Consider the following 19962-nt stretch of genomic DNA (forward strand, 5'->3'; position numbering starts at 1 on the left):
TCTTCAGTCTTTAAACTAAAAATAGGCAGAGTGAATCAATGCAACAAGCCATCACCCTTCACGAATGAAGAATTATGAAGGCTCAGTTTTTTGGAATTTGCAAAGCATTATTTGAAATGCAAAATAGTGAAATTGGCCAGTCCAACTTCACTCCAAAGCATTAAATATTCTGCCTGTTATACGTGTCTGTCTACTTGTTTACCACGTGGGTTTTCTCTGGGTGTTCCAGTTTCCTCCACATTCCAAAGATGAATAGGTTTGTAGATTAATTCGCTTTGGTAAAATTATATATTGTCGCTAGTGTGTAGGATAATGCTAGTACGGGATGTTTGTTGGTTGGTGTGGACTCTGGAAATATAGGTGGAGAGAGACACTCGCGTCAACAAAGATAAAGAAACACAGGAAAAATGGAGATGGGGGTGTGAGGCTCAAGGGAATTATATCAGCAGTAAATGGGAAGTAGACAGTGAGAGGGAAAAGGTAGGTATGGCTACTGAAATGCACCTTGTGAGCTACTGCTCTCACAGTAATGGAGATAGGGAGCTGTGTGGTGTAAGTTATTACACAGACTAATCTCTCATCTTGAGGGTTCCAAGTCTGTGGGTTCATTCCCCAATCCCAAGGTGAATGAATGAATACTTTACTTTATTAAGACATATTAAGGTGCAAATGTATTAAATAGCTAGGCCGCAGCTGGAGTGCTGTGTGCAGTGTGATTGCAGCACCATTGGGAAGATGTGACTGTGTTGGAGATAGGGTTGCCAACTTTCTCACTCCCTATCAATCAATCAATCAATCAATCAATCAATCAATCAATCAATCAATTAGTTTTATTCGTCACATTGCACATAAAGTGCAAGTGAAATGAATTTGTCAGCAGCGGTACAATAATAAAGAACACACAAACACAATAAAAAAATTACACAAACATCCACCACAGCATTCATCACTGTGGTGGAAGGCACAGAAATTGACCAGTCCTCCTCCATTTTCCCCCGTGGTCGGGACCTCCACCCTCCACAGCCGCCGCTGCGGGCGTCCAGATGGTAAAGGACAAAGTAAAGTCAAGGTAAGTCCAGGATCGGCTCTTCCCCACCGGAGACCGCGGCTTCAGCTGGTGTAGGCCGCAGGCCGGCGGTCGAAGCTCCCCTCCAGGGGTGATGGTAAGTCCATGCCGGGCCCGCGGTAGAAGTTGGCCGCGGGCCGGCACTTGGAGCTTCTTCTTCCCCCTGGGTCCCCAACGTGAGATCCCGGGCTGCAGACGCCGCGTCAGCTGGAGCTGTGCAGACCGCGGCTTCAGGCTGCCGCGGGCCAGCGAAACGGAGCGCTCCCCTCCGGCGATCCCCAGCGAGGGCTCGCCCGCTCCACGCCGAGAGTCCACACTGCGCCCGACGCTGAAGCCCCGGGCGCGTCTCCGGGAAAGGCCACCCGATCCTCGTTGTTAGGCCACGGGGAAGGCGACCTGGAAAATGTCGCCTCTCCATGGAGGAAGCGACTAATGCGGTTTGCCCCTCACCCCCCCACACCACCCCCCACACAAGACACACAAAGAAACACAAAAAACATACTAAAAAAACAAAACAAGTAGAAAAAAACGGACACGCTGCTGACATGGCGCCGGCTTGCAGAGCCCCCACCGACCTCAGTACGTGACAACAATATTTGTCCCTAATAAGGGACAAATTGTCAAAATATGGGACAATTTCCCGAAGGCAATTCGTTGACCGACTCGGCTGTGGCTGGGTGAATGATGAGTTGGCCCGGGTGCTGGACGGCACACAAAGCCCAGCCGGTGGGCCAGCTGAGGAGTTTTGTCCCGCGTGACGTCGCACGCAAAGTCCAGCACCCTATCCAATTCATGAACTGATGATCGGCCAAGAGAAGGAGGGGTGGTGGTGTCGGTGGTAAACGAAGGTCCGAAGGTCGGACAGCTGGCTGGGCTGCCGACCGATGGGTCCACGGGCGGGGCGCTGCACTCCATGGGCTGCACTACGTCGGGACGGGGAGGCGGGGTCTGACGCGCTGTTCCGACCTAACAGTCCCCTCGACCCGAGTAGTACGGGACAAACCAATTTAGCCCAAAAATCGTGATGTCCCGGCTAATACAGGACAGTTGGCAACCTTAGTTGGATAGGGTGCGGAAGAGATTTGTCAGCTTGCTGCTGGCAATGGTCTTTCAGCTGTGAGGAGAGACTAGATATGCTGGGTTTGTTTTGTTATTGAGCATTAAAGGATGAGGGAGGGTTCTGATATGTGGCATACCCATAAAGGATGATAGATAGATATAATCTGTCTGTCTGTGACCTCTCTCTCTCTCTCACTCATCAACTATCTTGTGGTCCTGACTTCCCGTCTACCTCATTGGAGACCTATGAAAATTCTTTAATTGGATTTTATTGGATTTCAATTTGAGATCTTTGCACTAAATGTTGTACCCTTTATCCTTTACCTGTGCAGTGTGGACATCTTGATTTTATTCATAAAAGATGTCCAAAAGAGCCAAGGTGCTGGAGTAACTCAGTGGATTAGGCACATCTCTGGAGAAAAGGAATGGGTGACATTTTGGATCGAGACCCTTCCTCAGGCTGAGAGTCAGGGGGGGGGGGGGGAGAGAAACTAGAGGCATGAAAAGATTCAGAACAAATCAGAGTCGCCACTGATGACCCAGGAAAGGTCAAGCCCACAATGGTCCATTGTTTGCCTGGGGTCGAGGTGATAACGAAGGGATATGAACAGTGAAACTAGCAGGCCGACTAGGGTAGGGGAGGGACGGAGAGAGAGAGGGAATGCAAGGGTTACTTGAAGTTAGAGAAGTCAATATTCATACCCGCTGGGTTGTAAGCTTATTCTTTTACGCAAGATTTTATTCATGTATATCTTTATCTGGATAGCATGTAAACAAAAGCTTTTCACTGTACCTCGGTACACGTGACAATAATAAACTAAACTAAAACCACTTGTAAATTCTTGCTGCACTGTTTTGTAGGCAAGGAATGCTATTTTAGCTTTCAGATTAATTTCACGGTGTGTTTGTGAACTGATTAGATATTCTTTCAGCTTTGTGGATCTGTGTAATATTTCTCTTGGCAGAAATTGGACGTTGCATTTCAACTGAATACTGAGGCTGACGTAGAACGCGATCACGACAGCAGCTCCAGATTTGAAGTGGAGGTTTTGGACTGTGACACTATAGGACAAGTAAAGGAGAAGATTTTTGAGACTTTCTACAATAAATATGGTTACTCCCAAAGGTGGCAAATGGAAGATATTGACCTGGGTAATTTATCACTTCGGTTTTCAATATTTTTGTTAAAACAGCTCCAAACAGAAATGAGCATTAATAGCTTAATCGGTATGAAAACCATTGCATAAACCATGTGCAAACTCTGGCCTCTGGTTCTAAGTCCAGTCAGTTTAGTTTAGTTTAGAGCTACAGCGCGGAAACAGGCCCTTTTGGCCCACTGAGTCCACACCAACCAGTAAATCAATAAACGTAATAAATAAATAAATAAAAAGATAAATAAAGGATAAGACAAAAACAGAATGATTGAAGGACGCAGTGTGTCATGGGGCATCCATGGATGGGAAAGGTATGTCAATGCTTCGAGTCAAGATCTTGCATCAGGATTGAGAGGGAACAGGGAAGATTGTCAGTGCGAAGAAGGGTCCTGATCAAATATGTCCATTTCCTCCACAGATACCGGCAGTTGCTCCTTCTTGATGCCTGTTTGTGCCAAATGTGGGCCGACTGTGCTTAAACTTGCCTGTGCTGTTGAAATATCCAAATGTTCCAGATATCCCAAATACACCTGGGACAAATATGACCCATATGCCTTCTTCCCTTACACAATTGTAAAGCAAAAGCACTTAATCAGCTTTTGTGATATAAGACAACTTCTATTTATATATAAATAATGATGCTACTATAATATTAATTTAAATGAAATATCTTACAACATTTTTGGAGATTACCTTAAGGCAACTACAACAAATCTTGTCTCAGTTATTACTAATAACTGGCGCAGCAGTAGAGTTGCTGCCTCACAGCACCAGAGACCCGGATTCGATCCTGACTACGGGTGTTGTCTGTACGGAGTTTGTACGTTCTCCCCGTGTCCTGCGTGGGTTTTCTCCAAGATCTTCGGTTTCCTCCCGTACTCCAAAGACGTACAGTTTGTAGGTTAATTGGCTTGGTGTAAATGTATAAATGTAAAAAACATTGTCCCTCTGTGTGTATGGAGTAGTGTTAAGGTGTGGGGATCGCTGGTCGGTGTGGACTTGGTGGGACAAAGGGCCTGTTTCCATGCTGTATCTCTAAACAAAACTTAGTGTGATTTTTTTTTGATTTTTTTTTGCATTTGTGAATCAATACTTTAATGTTTATTTCAAACAAACAAACTGATTTATATCACATATTTCAAGGATCGAATCGAACCATTTAGTGAATATTTTACTAATTCTGTTCTTGCTCTAGAGGTTATTGAGAAGGGAGAACATCAAAGACTACAAGACATTGATCAGACATCACAGGAGCTTGAAGGTGGAAAGAAGAAGTTAAACACGATTGGCCATTATCATGTATGTGTGTGTAGGGCCCAAATAATTCACCTGTTTCTTGTGAATTTGCAGCAACGGCCGAGTCAGTCAACGAATTGACGTCGGGAATTTGTCCCTTATTTTGACCTTTTGTCCCTTATTTGGGAGTGAGAAAGTTGGTAACCCCCTGGGAGAGGGAATGAAGGACATGGGGAGGATGTAATGGAGGAAGTGTATGGAGCATGTTAGGAAAGAACTGCAGATGCTGGCTTACACTGAAGATAAACACAAAATGCTGGAATAATTCAGCGGAACAGGCAGCGTCTCTGGAGAAAAGGAATGGATGCCTGTCCCGCAGAGTTACTCCAGCATTTTATGTCTATCTTAAGAGTATGGAGCAGGTGAGGACATTATAGGGGGGTAAACAACCAGGTTATCGAAGGAAGGAAAGGCGAGCCATCGGGCGGGTTGGTTGGTGGAAAAAGTAATGGGAACAAGAAAGCAAGCAGTGGGGGAAGGCGTAAACGTCACAGCAAGAAGGGAAAAACTACCAGGAGGAGAGTTAGAGAAGTGGGGATGATCAGGCTACAGGGGGGAGACCAGGTTATTAGAGAAAGGGGAGAGGAGGGAGGTGAGAGAAAAGGAAGAGATTTGTGGGGAGGGTATGGGGATAGGAGAATAAATCATAGTCGTTGGGGATTAGAGTGGTTGAGGTTACAGGAAGAAGGAGTTTGGTGGAAGGATTAGAGGTGGTTAATGGGGAAGGGAACTGGGGGTGAGGGGAAGAGTGTGAGAGGGATGGTCCAAGAGTGAGCCGGTTGGAAGAGACGGGGAACAGGTAAGAATGAGAGCCACAAGTTCCAGGGAGGGAACCAGTAGTTTTCAGGTAAGAGCAGGTCATGAGAGATGGGTAAGGTGACTACAAGAGACATAGGTGGTTACAGGTGTGGAGGAGTTATCGTGCGAGAGGATGGGCAGTGGGGAGGCTGAACAGACTATTGGGTGCGAGGACAGCAGGTTATGTGAGGATTGGAGATGAGTACTAGAACAGATTAAAGAGGGAGTGAGCATCCAGGTGAACGAAGAAAGGGGGAAGTGGGCTATCGGGGAGGTTGGTTGGTTGGTGGAAAAAGGTAATGGGAAGTGGAGAGCAGAGAATGTGGGAGTGAGCTATGGAGGAGGCTGTTTGTGAAATAAATAAGGGAATGAGATAGTGAGTTATGGGGTGAGAGGAGAGCAGACATGGGGAAATGATGAGGGTACAGTGACTGTATTTTACTCTTGTCAGTAACCCAATTATTCTTACAAACTATTCAGATTCCAAATGAAGCATCTTTAGTTGTGATTAGAAAAAGAGAAAAAGGCTCAAAGCCAGGTAAAATATACTGTAATTAATTTTCAAAGTAAATGATTATAACTCTTGAATTTCAATAAATATTTCATTAACTAGCTCCATGAAAGCTTTTACTGTGTTATTACCGAATGAACATTGCTCTGGGCTGCTAATCAAATGGTTTTTACATCTTTTTTGATACATATCTAAAACTCATTAATATCTGACAATTAAAAATGTTATTGAATGCTGTTTATTCAAAGAATGTTTGAATATTTTTTTAATTATTCAAATTATTGAATAACAATTCAATAAAAAGTAATTATTCAATTTGAATACATTTAAACGTTTTGTTTAATTATTATTCAATTATTATTCAAATTGAATGAATTGTTCAATTTAGTTGTACAATTAAATGTATTAACTAATTTATTAATTGAATGATTGATAATTATTAATCAACTGTTCATATTGTTGAATATGAATAATATTTATTTGAATGTGAATATTCAAAGGATTTAAAACTAAGCACTGATTAATTTTCCACTTCTCTTTCCTGCAAAATTTTAAATATAATCTTATACTAGGAAAATATTTACAATTTTTATTAACCACCCTCTTCCAGTTATTCCGGATAGTGAGTGGGCAGACAATCTTTGTCACTTGGTATGTATTTTGTACTTTGGATCAATTCTACTCATCATTTCCAATGATTTGGTCTTTTTTTGACTATATTTCACTTTATTTAGATCTCACCACAGTCAGTATCTGTAGAATCCCCTGTACCAGAACAGGGCAAAAAAAAGTTCAAAGTCAAAGAGATGTATCTAACAAAGCTGGTGTCCTCCAAGGTATTGTGACATTCTTGTTTCTTTGCTGAATATTTACAACTGCAACATTTCAGAGCCTTTTTAATCTACTTATGAAGAAAAGCAAATTCCATTCACAAATCCAGTTTGGATGAATAAATTGTCATCACTTTAGGGGCATTCACAATCTCAGGACACCTCAATGCACTTCTGCAGTCATGAAATACATTGCTTTCTGAAGCGTAATAGCCAACTTGTGCAAAGCAAGCATCCATAAACAATAATGAGATAGTCAAATAACCTGCTCTGCTTACAGTATTTGAGAGATATTATTGTTTTAGTATTAGATAATATTGTATTGTTAGTATATTAATATTGTTTTAGTATTAGATAATATTGTTTTAGCCCTTCGGCCCACCGAGACCACGCCGACCAGCGATCCCCGCACATGTATTTTTAGTTTGAAATGCTGCAGAGATTGTCGTGGTTTACCAGACTCAAATTAAAGATAAGATGACACAGACACGGAGAATTCTTCAAGAAGACGAGAAGCCTTTAATTTGCACAAGTCTGGGCCTGGAACATTCAGCGATAGTACAGCTCGGCCACTCTCCAAATGTTCTCTGATCCATAATTTCAAGCAGCATTTTATTATAATTTCAGTTCTTATCTTTGGCTGCTTAGCATGCATGTATTTACTAACTTTAACCTCTCACTGTCCTTGCCCTTTATCTCCAATCTCTGAGTTACCATGATGTTCTAACGGAAGCAAAAATAAACTAAGCAATAACATGTTTTTGGGCCTTGACTTCTGATCACATAAAAATAGCTGACATCTGAATTGAATTGAATCCTTTATTTGTCATTCAGACCTATCGGTCTGAACGAAATGTCATTGCCTGCAGCCATACATGTAATAATAACAACACACAATAAACACAAATTAACATCCACCACAGTGAGTTCACCAAGCACCTCCTCACTGTGATGGAGGCAAAAGTCTTAGGGTTGCTGTCTCTTCCCTCCTCTTCTCCCTCTGCGCTGAGGCGATACCCCACCGGGCGATGGTAAGTCAGTCCCGCGGTTCAAGCACCGTGCGCCCGGGGGTGGTCGAAGCTGCCGCCCTCCAGTCCAGCGGACGCAGTTGTTGCCACGGGAGCTCTGGAAAACAGGCTTCAACCTGTGACCCGCGAGCTCCCGATGATGTCATCCACTGGCCCGCGGCCGAGCCCCGGATTCAGGTTACCGCCACCAGAACGCCGCCTCAGCCACCGGAGCACCGTCTCCGCCACGCACCGGGCCGCCCACACGGGAGCGTCTCAGCCCCGCACCGGGCCGCCCCCACGGGATCACCTTCCAGCCGGGAGCCGGGCCGCCCACACGGGAGCGCCTTCCAGCCGGGAGCCGGGCCGTCCTCACGGGAGCACCTTCCAGTCGGGAGCCGGGCCGCCCACACGGGAGCGCCTTCCAGCCCCGCACCGGGCCGCCCTCACGGGAGTGTCTCAGCGCCGCACCGGGCCGCCCACACGGGAGCGCCTTCCAGCCGGGAGCCGGGCCGCCCTCACAGGAGTGTCTCAGCCCCGCGCCATCCACCCTCACCGGAGCGCCGAGTCGAGCCGCTGCCCGAACGCCGCCGCAGCTCGAAGACGGCCAGCCTCGCGTTGGTGAGTACTGGCTGGCTCTACCTCCGGATCCTCGAGGTCGGTCGCAGGTTGGAGACCGCCAGCTCCGCCATTAGGCCTCAGCTCAGACGGGGGAAGAGAAGGCGGATACGACAAGAAAGTCGCATTCCCCCGAAGGGAGAGACAGAAAGCCCTGTTTCACCCCCCCCCCCCCCCCCACACACACATAACACAACCTAATAACCAAAAGTTTAACTGAACAAGACAAAAAAAAGAATACAAAAAAGTAAAAACAGACAGACTGCAGGTGAGCCGCAGCCGTTTTACAGCGCCGCCACTTCCTGGTGATGGAAAGACTGCGAGCTTTACTAAATGTTTTTAAACATATTGATAAAATTTAAGAAGTAACGTGTTTCTTCTATATACATTCTATATAACTTCTATATAACTTCCTTCTCTGAGACTTAACAAAGTCTCAAAAGACAAAGAAAACTACACACACATTCCCCAGGTCTAATCATTCATATAGCCCTAAAATGCAGGCTCGTTTAATTAATTGTACGTAATGCTGTGTAATGTTCTTTCTCTGGCTCCTTGAGAAACTGGGCCAAAAACCCACCCCCATTACGTGAGGCAGGAAAAAAGACCCAGCTTCCCTTACAGGCTATATTTAACATTTTCCTAATACTTCTTCTCCATCGTAGTAGTATTCTATCACCGAGGTCCATTTTCCTTTAGGGCCGGATTCGTCTGCACCCGTTATCATTGGCAGTTGTTTCACAATATCTTTCACCAGGAGGGACTTAATACAGGGGAAAACACAGCACAACATTATTGCCACTGCAAGTAGCATGACCCCAATGGTCAGACCAATTTTAATCAGCCATGCTCCCCAATCCCCCAACATGCTCTCCAACCACCCAAACAATTGATGTCCAAACCCTGCGTTTCTTTTAACCTTACTCCTTAGGTTTTTAACTTATCCATGGCTTTCGTGAAAGACCCCTCCGTGCTAGTATTATTATATATGAAATTGAAACATTGTTCCCCAAACAAGACACATACACCCGTTATTCTGACCTTATTTACACCAATTTCATAGTCACTAATGTCTCCAAAAAAACCCCCACATTATCTTAACCATATAACAATGACAGCAATGAAACAGGCCACCTTGGCCCTTCTAGTGCTTGCCGAACACTTACTCCCACCTAGTCCCATCTACCTGCACTCAGACCATAACCCTCCATTCCTTTCCCGTCCATATACCTATCCAATTTATTTTTAAATGATAAAATCGAACCTACCTCCACCACTTCCACTGGAAGCTCATTCCACACAGCTGCCACTCTCTCAGTAAAGAAGTTCCCCTTCATGTTACCCCTAAACTTCTGTCCCTTAATTCTCAAATCATGTCCTCTTGTTTCAATCTTCCCTACTTTCAACGGAAAAACCTTATCTACGTCAACTCTGTCTATCCCTCTCATCATTTTAAAGACCTCTATCAATCCCCCCTTAACCTTCTTCTTCGCCAAAGAATAAAGACCTAACGTTCAACCTTTCTCTGTATCTTAGTTGCTGAAACCCAGTCAACATTCTAGTTAATCTCCTCTGTACTCTCTCTATTTTGTTGACATCTTTCCTATAATTTGCCTACCAAAATTGTACACCATACTCCACAATTGACCTCACCAATGCCTTGTACAATGTTAACATTACAACCTTATTCTATACTCAATGCTCTGATTTATAAAGGCCAGCACACCAAAAGCTTTCTTTACCACCCTATCTACATGAGATTCCACCTTCAGGGAACTATGCAGTTATTCCTAGATCCCTCTGTTCAGCTTCATTCTTCAATTCACAACCATTTACCATGTACGTCCAATTTTGATTTGTCCTTCCAAGATGTATCACCTCACACTTATCAACATTAAACCCATCTGTCATCTTTCAGCCCACTCTTCCAAATGACCTAAATCTCTCTGTAGACTTTTAAAATCTACTTAATTATTCACAACACCACCTATTTTAGTATCATCTGCATACTTATTAATCCATTTTACCACACCAACATCCAGATTATTGATTGACATGACAAACAACAGTGGACCCAACACACATCCCTGAGGTACCCCTCTAGTCACTGACCTCCAACCTGACAAACAGCCATCCACCATTACTCTCTGGCATCTCCCATACAGCCACTTTTTAATCCATCTTGCTACTCCTTACTAAACCTTCTTAACCAACCTTATTTCTTTATTGAACCTTGTCAAAGGCCTTATTGAACCTTGTCAACCTTATTTCTTTATTGAACCTTGTCAAAGTTCATCTAGACAACATCCACCACTTTACCCTCATCAATTTCCCTAATCTTTTCAAAAAATTCAAGATTAGTCAAACATGACCTTCTGATCACAAATCCATGCTAATTCTTCCTAATCCTACCCTATTTATCCAAATTCTTATATATATTATCTTTAAGTATCCTTTCCATTATTTTCCATTATTTAGCAATGTTCTTGTTAAAACTCTACTCTTTTCTCACTTCCTTGTCCTCCTGTTCACTTACCTCAGGGCTATTATTTATTCGTACCTGCGGGACAGCCCTCATGTAATGATTGAAATGGTACCAGGTGTATCAACCTTCTACCTGAACATCGGTCGGTGGTTTGGAAAACTCATACATACACCTTGTCTTCAGGTTTAAAGGGTCCTTCCTCCTGGTCCACCTCCAACAGCTTTTACTTTACCTATTCATAAATAGACTTGTATATCATAATTAACTGTTGCATATACTTCTTAAATTCTATCTCTAATTGTTCCAAACTCGGTCCCTTGTAAGGACCTCTCCATTGTGCCACCTACATAGGTCGGCCAATAAACATCTCATGTGGTGTTATGTGGGTTATTCGGTTAGTTTGCATGCAACATCTCTTCAGTGCCAATGGCAGGGCATCGATCCAATTCAACTTTGTAATTACACAAATCTTATTTATATTAACCTTCAATGTTCCATTTATTCTTTCCACCATGCCTGTGACTGCAGGTGTTACACACCCAAATCTGTGTTTTACTCTAAGGGCCTGTATCGCCAACTTGACTACTCCCTAAATGAAAACAATCCGTTGTCAAAGCTGATTTCTGTAGGTCTATCAAACCTCTTAATTACCTTATTCATCATTAACGACACTACAGTGCTCATACCTAAATCTATTCAAACTTACCCTAGACGTAACAACAGCTTATCATCCTCCAGGTGCTGTTCTGGCTGCTTCGTCTGCACTTTAATTTACCTTCTTATGTGCTTGACATTTAATGACAGCTAGTGCCCCTGACTTCAATATTGCTCTTATCAGGTCTAACTTTACTGCTAACTTTTGGTCTCTGTTGCTTTTCTCAAAGCCTTTCTATTTCCCTACTGCTCTAAACATATCACAAACTCCATAATCATATGCTTAGTCGGTATAAACTTCATCACTCTCACTTTCCCTCATGTCACATGCTTCTCTTAAAGCCTTAACCTCTGCCAACTGAGCTAAGCAAGGTTACAGGCTTCTAATTTAATTACCTTAAAGTCTAATTCATCCTTATACACCATTTCAAACCCTACATACTTGCTATTATGATCCCTTTTAACAATAAACATTCACAAACAAAACCTTTTTGTCTCCATCATTCAAAAGTTCTAACTGTAAAACATTATTTATGCTTGTTTGTCCTTCTTCCTTCATTATCTTTCTTAATGACGTCACAATTTCAACATATTTTCCAATCTAGTTTGAACTATATCCTGACTTAAAATGTCTCTCTCTCTTACATTGCTTCTCACTTGTGGAACAAACCAACAAATCATCCACATCATCAAATACTTTCTAAGGGTACACCTTCCAACTGCCTTTATCATCTGATTAAAACATGGGGCTAATATTCAAAGCCCTACCTCATCCTAACCTTTCTTGACATCCTCCTTTAAATCCCTCCCTCCCTTAGGGACCCCAGTCCTATTAGGGCTTATATCCAGATTAATTTCACTCCTGATAGGGCATTTTGAGGAAACGCTCCCCCAAAGACATTTATTATTGGCATGTAATTCTCTGGCCCTGCTTGGTTTTGTCATAGGACTCACTTGTGTCAGTTCATCACTTATTTCAGTCTTTTCAACCAGGTCCGTTGTTATTGACAACATTGTCACGCTCTTTCTTTTTAAGCTCTTCCTGCTGGTTTGCAAGTCTTTTTCCTATCTTTGCGATATTTCTCGACCGCAGAGACCAACTGATCGTTGAATCGGGGGTGGGAAATAAATGACAATCCCACCACCTCCTCCAATCTACTTGACTTTAAGAGGAATGACATCCACCACAGTAGTTCATAATATAATGTTCATTAACTGGTTGCCTTCTATTTCTTGTTCATTTTCAACTCTACACCTTTTCAGCTGGTTTTCCAGATAGGCTGCAGGATTATTTGCCTCTCCTAGTGTATCTCCCCTTTATTCCTTGGGGTTCACCTTAAGTGGGTAACATTATCTGAGGGCCTGCCATACCCTCTGCCTGACTGTGTCAAACAGCATGCCATTGCTTATTACACTGTTCACATCATTTTATACCATACATCTTCAGTAGTTCTGTCAGTTTAGTGGTTCCTATCACTTTCACCAACAGTGGCTTCAAATCTCCCATAGCCAATAATCATCCCACGTTCTCCTCCTCCAAAGCCCTAATCCATTTCCTCCCCCATCAGGGATATAGGGTGAGGTATTTTTTAGCCCTCTCAGTTTATGGGTGCCCCAAGGGATAATCTGTGTCTGTCCTGCTCTTTTCTTTTTAAAACAGTCTCATCAATTTATCCCTATGCTTCCCACTTTAATCCTTTCTGGTATGCCTTCTTTCTTATTCTAAACTCAATTTCTTGCTTCTCAAATATTCTAGCCTCCTTGCAAATTCATTCACCTTTCTTTTTAAATCTTCCACTGACTCCTCCTGCTTTATTACTTTCACACCTGTCGTTTCCTACTTCTGTTATCTCCTAACTGCCTCTCTCTCCTTTCTTTCTAAACTGCCTAAGTGTATCTAATTCCTTTCCTTTCTACTTTTCCCACTTTTCCAACTTATCTGTGGCCATATAATTCATAATTAACTCTTTCATCTTGTCACGCATTTTCCTTAAACGTTCCTTCCTTACGTCACTTCCTCAAATCTCAGCAAATTCTTAAAATCTCAGCAAACAATCATTACCCTTCTCCAACCAGAATGTTTACCTTAAAACAACAAACCATAAAAGCTGGTCATGTTTCATCAATTAACTTATTTCCAATTATTTCAATCCATTCTCACCACTATTTTAAATGTCCAATTCCTAGCACTAGTAACAATTTTCCAATTTTCAGGGCGGTAACCACGAGGTCTTAATACCTGCCTCGCCCGTACAGACCCCTGATTTCTCAGGGCGGTAACCACGAGATCTTAATACCTGCCTCGCCCATAAAAAAAACCCTGATTTCTCAGGGTGGTAACCACAAGGTCTTAATAAACTCTTAATACTATCACATTACTTACTTATCACAACTATTATTACTCACCACACACAGTGCGGCCTTCTTGGACAATCCTCCCGGTCCTCCTTTTTAGAACAATTTAGTGCCAGATTCTTGGGTCGGAGAGACCTTCTAACTACCTAGGCACTTCTGTGTCCCCAATGGCTTATCATGAACAACAGGTTATTAGTCCAAATGAAGCAGAAAACCGCATAGTTTTTAGGTGGCCACCTTTGTCCTGTTGTCATTAAGAGCCACATTAGGGGCTGGGAAGGCCCTGGGCTACTTGTCTTTTAATTAATGGTCTCTTACCGACCCTGCTCGCTGCGCCAATTTGTCGTGGTTTACATGACTCAAATTAAAGATAAGATGACACAGACCGGAGAATTCTTCAAGAAGACGAGAAACCTTTAATTTGCACAAACCTGGGCCTGGAACATTCAGAGATAGTACAGCTCGGCCACTCTCCAAATGTTCTCTGATCCATAATTTCAAGCAGCATTTTATTATAATTTCAGTTCTTATCTTTGGCTGATTAACATGCATGTTTTTACTAACTTTAACCTGTCACTGTCCTTGCCCTTTATCTCCAATCTCTGAGTTACCATGATGTTCTAACTGAAGCAAAAATAAACTAAGAAATAACATGTTTTTGGGCCTTGACTTCTGATCACATAAAAATAGCTGACATCTGCGAGCTTTACTAAATGTTTTTAAACATATTGGTAAAATTTAAGAAGTAACGTGTTTCTTCTATATACATTCTATATAACTTCTATAAGATTAGCGCTGTTCCATCTCTTATTCATTTCTTCTGTTTCAGGTTGCACTTCAGTCTTTTGTTGAGAACCTATTTAGAAGCATCTGGAGCTTGCACAATGGCAAGCCACCTATTGCCGTTCGGCACATCTTTGACATATTGCAAGAACAGGCCAACAACAAGAAGATAACCGATCCTGACGTATTGCATATCTGGAAGACTAATAGGTATTGAATTGTCAACCAATGTATCCATTGTTACCGTCTACTCTGTAACCTCTGGGTGTTCAATGCACATCAGAACATAACCCTGGTAGTCTTCAGTTGCATGGCGAGGCAAATGATAGGTTTCGATCCAAAGGATAAAGATTCAACACAGTTAACATATAATTTAGAGCATTGGAGAGTAGCCTCGCCTAGCCTTGAGGAGATGTGCACAAGAGTGAAGGGCTGCAAAGATGTCTGAGGCGTTCATGCTGAGACAAGACCCAGTGATTGTTGAACTGGTGACCATCTCATTCATTCTGTAATCGTCACCAGCCGAGCCTCACAGCGCAGGCCTTCTCAGACAATCTATCAAGTCAAGAGTGTTTTAGTGTCATATGTCACAGATAGAACAATGAAATTCTTACTTGCATCAGCACAACAGAAACATAGTACACTGTAAACAATATAATAAACGAGATCGATACAAAATGCTGGAGTTAAGGACCTAATTCACGACCTTTTTTACTCGTGGACATTTTTCATCATGCTAGAAAAACGCCCCGACCTACTAGATGCCACAAGTACCTACGACTGGCATCACGGCCTGCTACGACCTACCTACGACCTCCTATGACCTCGTGATGACCATGCTGCGAGTATGAGTCAAGGGCAAACTTGGCAGACGTTGTGAATTTGGTCGTGAAAATGGGACAGGCCCTTAACTCAGCAGGACAAGCAGCATCTCTGGAGAGAAGGATGTGTGTCTATCTTAGGTTTAAACCAGCATCTGCAGTTCCTTCCTATGCAATAAATGAGATATATACATATACTCACACACACACACATATATATGTGTGTATATATAGTCTGAAGAATGTTCTTTATCCAAAACGCACCTATTCATTCTCTCTAGAGATGCTGCCTGAGTTATTCCAGCATTTTGTGTTAATCTTAGGTTTAAACTAGCATCTGCAGTTTTTATATATATACTAGACTAAGTGGGACCCATTGGGTTCCATGTTCACACGGGAGGGCTGGTCCCCCAATGCAATATTTCACCTCTCCACCAGTTCCAATATTGGTGGCCAGTGGGGGTGGGGGGGGGGGTCACTCAGGCCTGGTGGGTTGGCAGCTCAGTCATTCAGGCCTGGTGGGCTGGCAGCTCAGTGACTTAGGCCTGGTGGGCTGGCAGCCCAGTCACTCAGGCCTGGTGGGCTGGCAGCTCAGTCACTTAGGCCTGGTGGGCTGGCAGCTCAGTCACTCAAGCCTGGTCGGCTGACAGCTCAGAAACTGGCAGAAATTCTGCCCAAAACAGGTGAGAGACTGTGTGAGAGAGAAGGGAGAGAGGGTGGAGGATCAATTTTAGACATTTTTCATCCTTTTCTGCAGATCACAGCAATGAAGGCGGAATGTCTATCCTGGCCTGCATCTCACAGGGAGCTAATGAAGGGCGGGAGAAAAATACTGGGTTGAGGTTTAATACATGTAGGTGGAATACTTACTGATGGGCAGAAGGGACTCATCCTGGACTAGTACAGGCCTAATGGGCCCAAGGGGCTCTTTAAAAAAAAAATCTGAGTGAAATCTCAGTGAAAGGCACTTTTTCTGGACTTTTCCTGGACTGGCACGGGCCTTTTGGGCCAAAATGCTCCCCCTGGGCTAAGACGGGTATTTTGGGCAAAATGGTCTGGTTTCTTAGCTAATAGGGTTCCTGTGCGCCAAAATTATTGGTTTCAGGCAGGCCAAACAACTCATTTCCATTTCAATTTCAAGCACAGGGCAGGTCAAACAGCTCATTGCATTTTCATTTCCATTTCCTAGCAATGAAACAATCTTACTTGGATGACCTGAAATTAAAGCATATAATTAGTTAGTTACCCAATTGTAGCTAATTCCAAACTTCAATTACTATATCTAAACATCTTTCCATTTCTTAAGAAAAGATTAACATTTTTAAATAGCTTAAGTGTCCAAATAACATTCACAAAGAATTCACAATAAAACATGATTTTAAAATCTCATTACATTAATTTATAGGCCAAATGGAAGGAATTTAGTGTTCAATTGCTGTAAATTAATGGCCATTTAAATCAGCTTTCGAGTGGGATCCTGTGGAACTCTGTGGAATGCGCTGGTTTGGAACATTCCCATTGCGGTAGATTAGTACCCCATATGCCCAGAAAAATACTGCGGGATTTAATGGGGCCCCAAATTAGCTACTCGCAACATAAAACTTTGTATAAAGGGATCTTAAGAAGCCCTTTTTAATGAAAAAATAAACAACCTACCTTCCGTTGTCCCCTGTATGAGATCCGTCCCGTTGTCGGCGGTCGCGGGTTTAGAGGATAATTTTTAACCTACTATAACAATTAAATGAACCAATTAAGTTTAAAAATAGCTGCAGCGAATGAACCTCGCAGTGATTTTTCGTCAGCAACTAAGTAGGCTGAACAACCTCGATTTGAATAGCCAAGGGAAAATCGTGTATTTAACCCGCCCCCCTTTCAATGGCGCCAAAATCACGCACACGGGCTGGGACAGATCTGCAGCCCTGCTGAAGGTAGGTTTTGCAACATACCTACATTTTCATTGCAGTTTCAAGCACAGGGCAGGCCGAACAGCTCATTGCATTTTCATTTCATTTCCATTTCCATTGCAGTTTCAAACACAGGTAAGGCCTAACAGCTCATTGCATTTTCATTTCATTTCCATTTCCATTGCAGTTTCAAACACAGGGCAGGCCGAAAAGCTCATTGCATTTTCATTTCATTTCCATTGCCATTGCGGTTTCAAGCACAGGGCAGACCGAACAGCTCAATGCATTTTCATTTAACTTCCATTGCTATCGCAGTTTCAAGCACAGGGCAGGCCGAACAGCTCTTTGCATTTTCATTTCACTTCCATTGTCATTGCAGTTTCAAGCATAGGGCAGGCCGACCAGCTCATTGTATTTTCATTTTACTTCCATTGCCATTGCAGTTTCAAGCACAGGGCAGGCCGAACAGGTCATTGCATTTTCATTTCACTTCCATTGCCATTGCAGTTTCAAGCACAGGGCAGGCCGAACTGCTCATTGCATTTGCATTTCACTTCCATTGCCATGGAAGTTTCAAGCATAGGGCAGGCCGAACAGCTCATTGCATTTTCATTTCACTTCCATTGAAACTGCAGTTTCAAGCACAGGGCAGGCCAGACAGCTCATTGCATTTTTATTTCATTTCCATTGCCATTGCAGTTTCAAGCACAGGGCAGGCTGAACAGCTCATTGCATTTTCATTTCACTTCCATTGCCGTTGCAGTTTCAAGCACAGGGCAGGTCAGAGCCTTGTGGATTATCCATTTTGCCCGACCAACAGAGCTCACGTCATGATAATTCACCAATATACGTCTGACCCACTAATTACACCCCTCCCTTGTCTCTAAAGCACCATGGACTGCTAGAAACTTAAATAAAGAATTGACAATTAACAAAAAATAAACTATTAATTCTTTCAGGACAGAGGTCAGCAGAGGAATGGATTGGGTTGATGCACAGAGTCTCTTGCCCAGTCATCTGGCAGCTTGTTCCATACATCCACCACCCTTTGTGTGAAAAAGATTCCCCTCAGATTCCTAATAAATCTACCCCCCACTCACCCTAAACCTATGCCCCGTGGTTCTCAATTCCTACACTCTTGACAAGAGACTCTGTGCGTCTACCTGATCTATTTCTCTCATGATCTTATACACCTCTATAAGATCACCCCTCACCCACCTGCGCTCGAGTCCCAGCCTCCTCAACCTCTGCCTAAAGCTCAAATGCTGGCAACATTCTCGTAAATCTTCTCTGTACCCTTTCCAGCTTGACAACACCTTTCCTATAACACGGTGCCCAGAACTGAACACAATCCTCTAAATGTGGTCTCACCAAGGTTTTGTACAACTGCAACATGACCTCCCAACTTGGACACTCGTGTATAGTCATGTGATCCTTAATGTTCTAATCTTTAAATGGACATGGCTACATTTTAACAATGCCTTCTTTCTCTCCCCAGTCTTCCTCTCCGTTTTTGGGTAAACGTTATTAAAAACCCCCAGTTCGTGTTTGACATTGAGAAAACGTCGCACTTGGATGGCTGCCTCTCTGTCATCGCCCAGGCTTTCATGGACTCATTCTCTCTATCATCACAACACCTCGGGAAGGTAAATATGTAACGGCTGATATCAACCTAGCAGTTAATCAGGAGGGACAGATTGGGTACCTGTTGTATACTCACTGATTGAGACCAACCCTATCACATACATTTGATCAATTGTGCATCCATTGTGTGCATGTCATACACCTTTTCTACTGTACAAAGATCCACCTACCCCCACCATTATAAACCTACACCATAAACCCCACTGAACTCACACCCTGCCTGCATGCACACACCCCAGTCTTCATGCAAAATGGCCACTCTACAAGTGATTATCCATCACTCTACAAGTAAACAGATCCAATGTTTCACACACTCCAACCATCAGTACGTAAGGGCAGCACAGTGATGCAACTGTAGAGTTGCTGCTTTACAGCCGGAGGCCTGGGTTTGATCCCGACTATGGGTGGTGTCTTCACGGAGTTTGTACGTTCTCCCCGTGACCTGTGTGGGTTTTCTCCGAGATCTTCGGTTTCCTCCCACACTCCAAAATATGTACAGGTTTGTAGGCTAATTGACTTGTTATAAGTGTGAATTATCCTTAGTGTGTGTAGGATAGTGTTAATGTGCGGGGATCGCTGGTCGGCGTGGACTTGGTGGGCCGAAGGGCCTGTTTCCGTGCTGTATCCCTATACTAAACTAAAATAATTCAACGTCCATGCCCATCGAATACCCTGCCCCAAAAACATCCCCTACCTGTTTGATATGCCCCTTATAATCCCTGTTCATTATACACTCAGCAACATTTCCCAAGATGGCACCCAACCCAGGTGACTATTTGTGTGCTAGCCACAGAAGCAGATCGATGATCACATATTACAATCGCTCCACACTTAAAACTCTACTCCTACAGCAACATTACTTACTTTGTGTACACAGTAAATGGCTAGATTGTAATCATGAATTGTCATTTTGCTGACTGGATAGCATGCAACATAAGCTTTTCACTGTACCTCGGTACACGTGACAATAAACTAAC

At 43.1% G+C, this 19962-nt stretch overlaps 1 protein-coding gene across 1 annotated transcript in view; it reads left to right on the forward strand.

Moving 5' to 3' along the window:
• plxnc1 (plexin C1) overlaps positions 1–19962 on the forward strand; it is a 134859-nt gene that overhangs the window by 105423 nt on the left and 9474 nt on the right. Inside the window, exons 25-31 of the mRNA XM_033039317.1 lie at positions 3091–3277; positions 4475–4578; positions 5854–5911; positions 6495–6535; positions 6619–6720; positions 14663–14826; positions 18840–18987. Of these exons, the coding sequence (XP_032895208.1) occupies positions 3091–3277; positions 4475–4578; positions 5854–5911; positions 6495–6535; positions 6619–6720; positions 14663–14826; positions 18840–18987 (804 nt within the window). The remainder of the gene's footprint in view (positions 1–3090; positions 3278–4474; positions 4579–5853; positions 5912–6494; positions 6536–6618; positions 6721–14662; positions 14827–18839; positions 18988–19962) is intronic.

The sequence above is a fragment of the Amblyraja radiata genome, chromosome 21 (genome assembly GCF_010909765.2).
Source record: "Amblyraja radiata isolate CabotCenter1 chromosome 21, sAmbRad1.1.pri, whole genome shotgun sequence".
In the NCBI taxonomy this organism is placed as follows: domain Eukaryota; kingdom Metazoa; phylum Chordata; class Chondrichthyes; order Rajiformes; family Rajidae; genus Amblyraja; species Amblyraja radiata.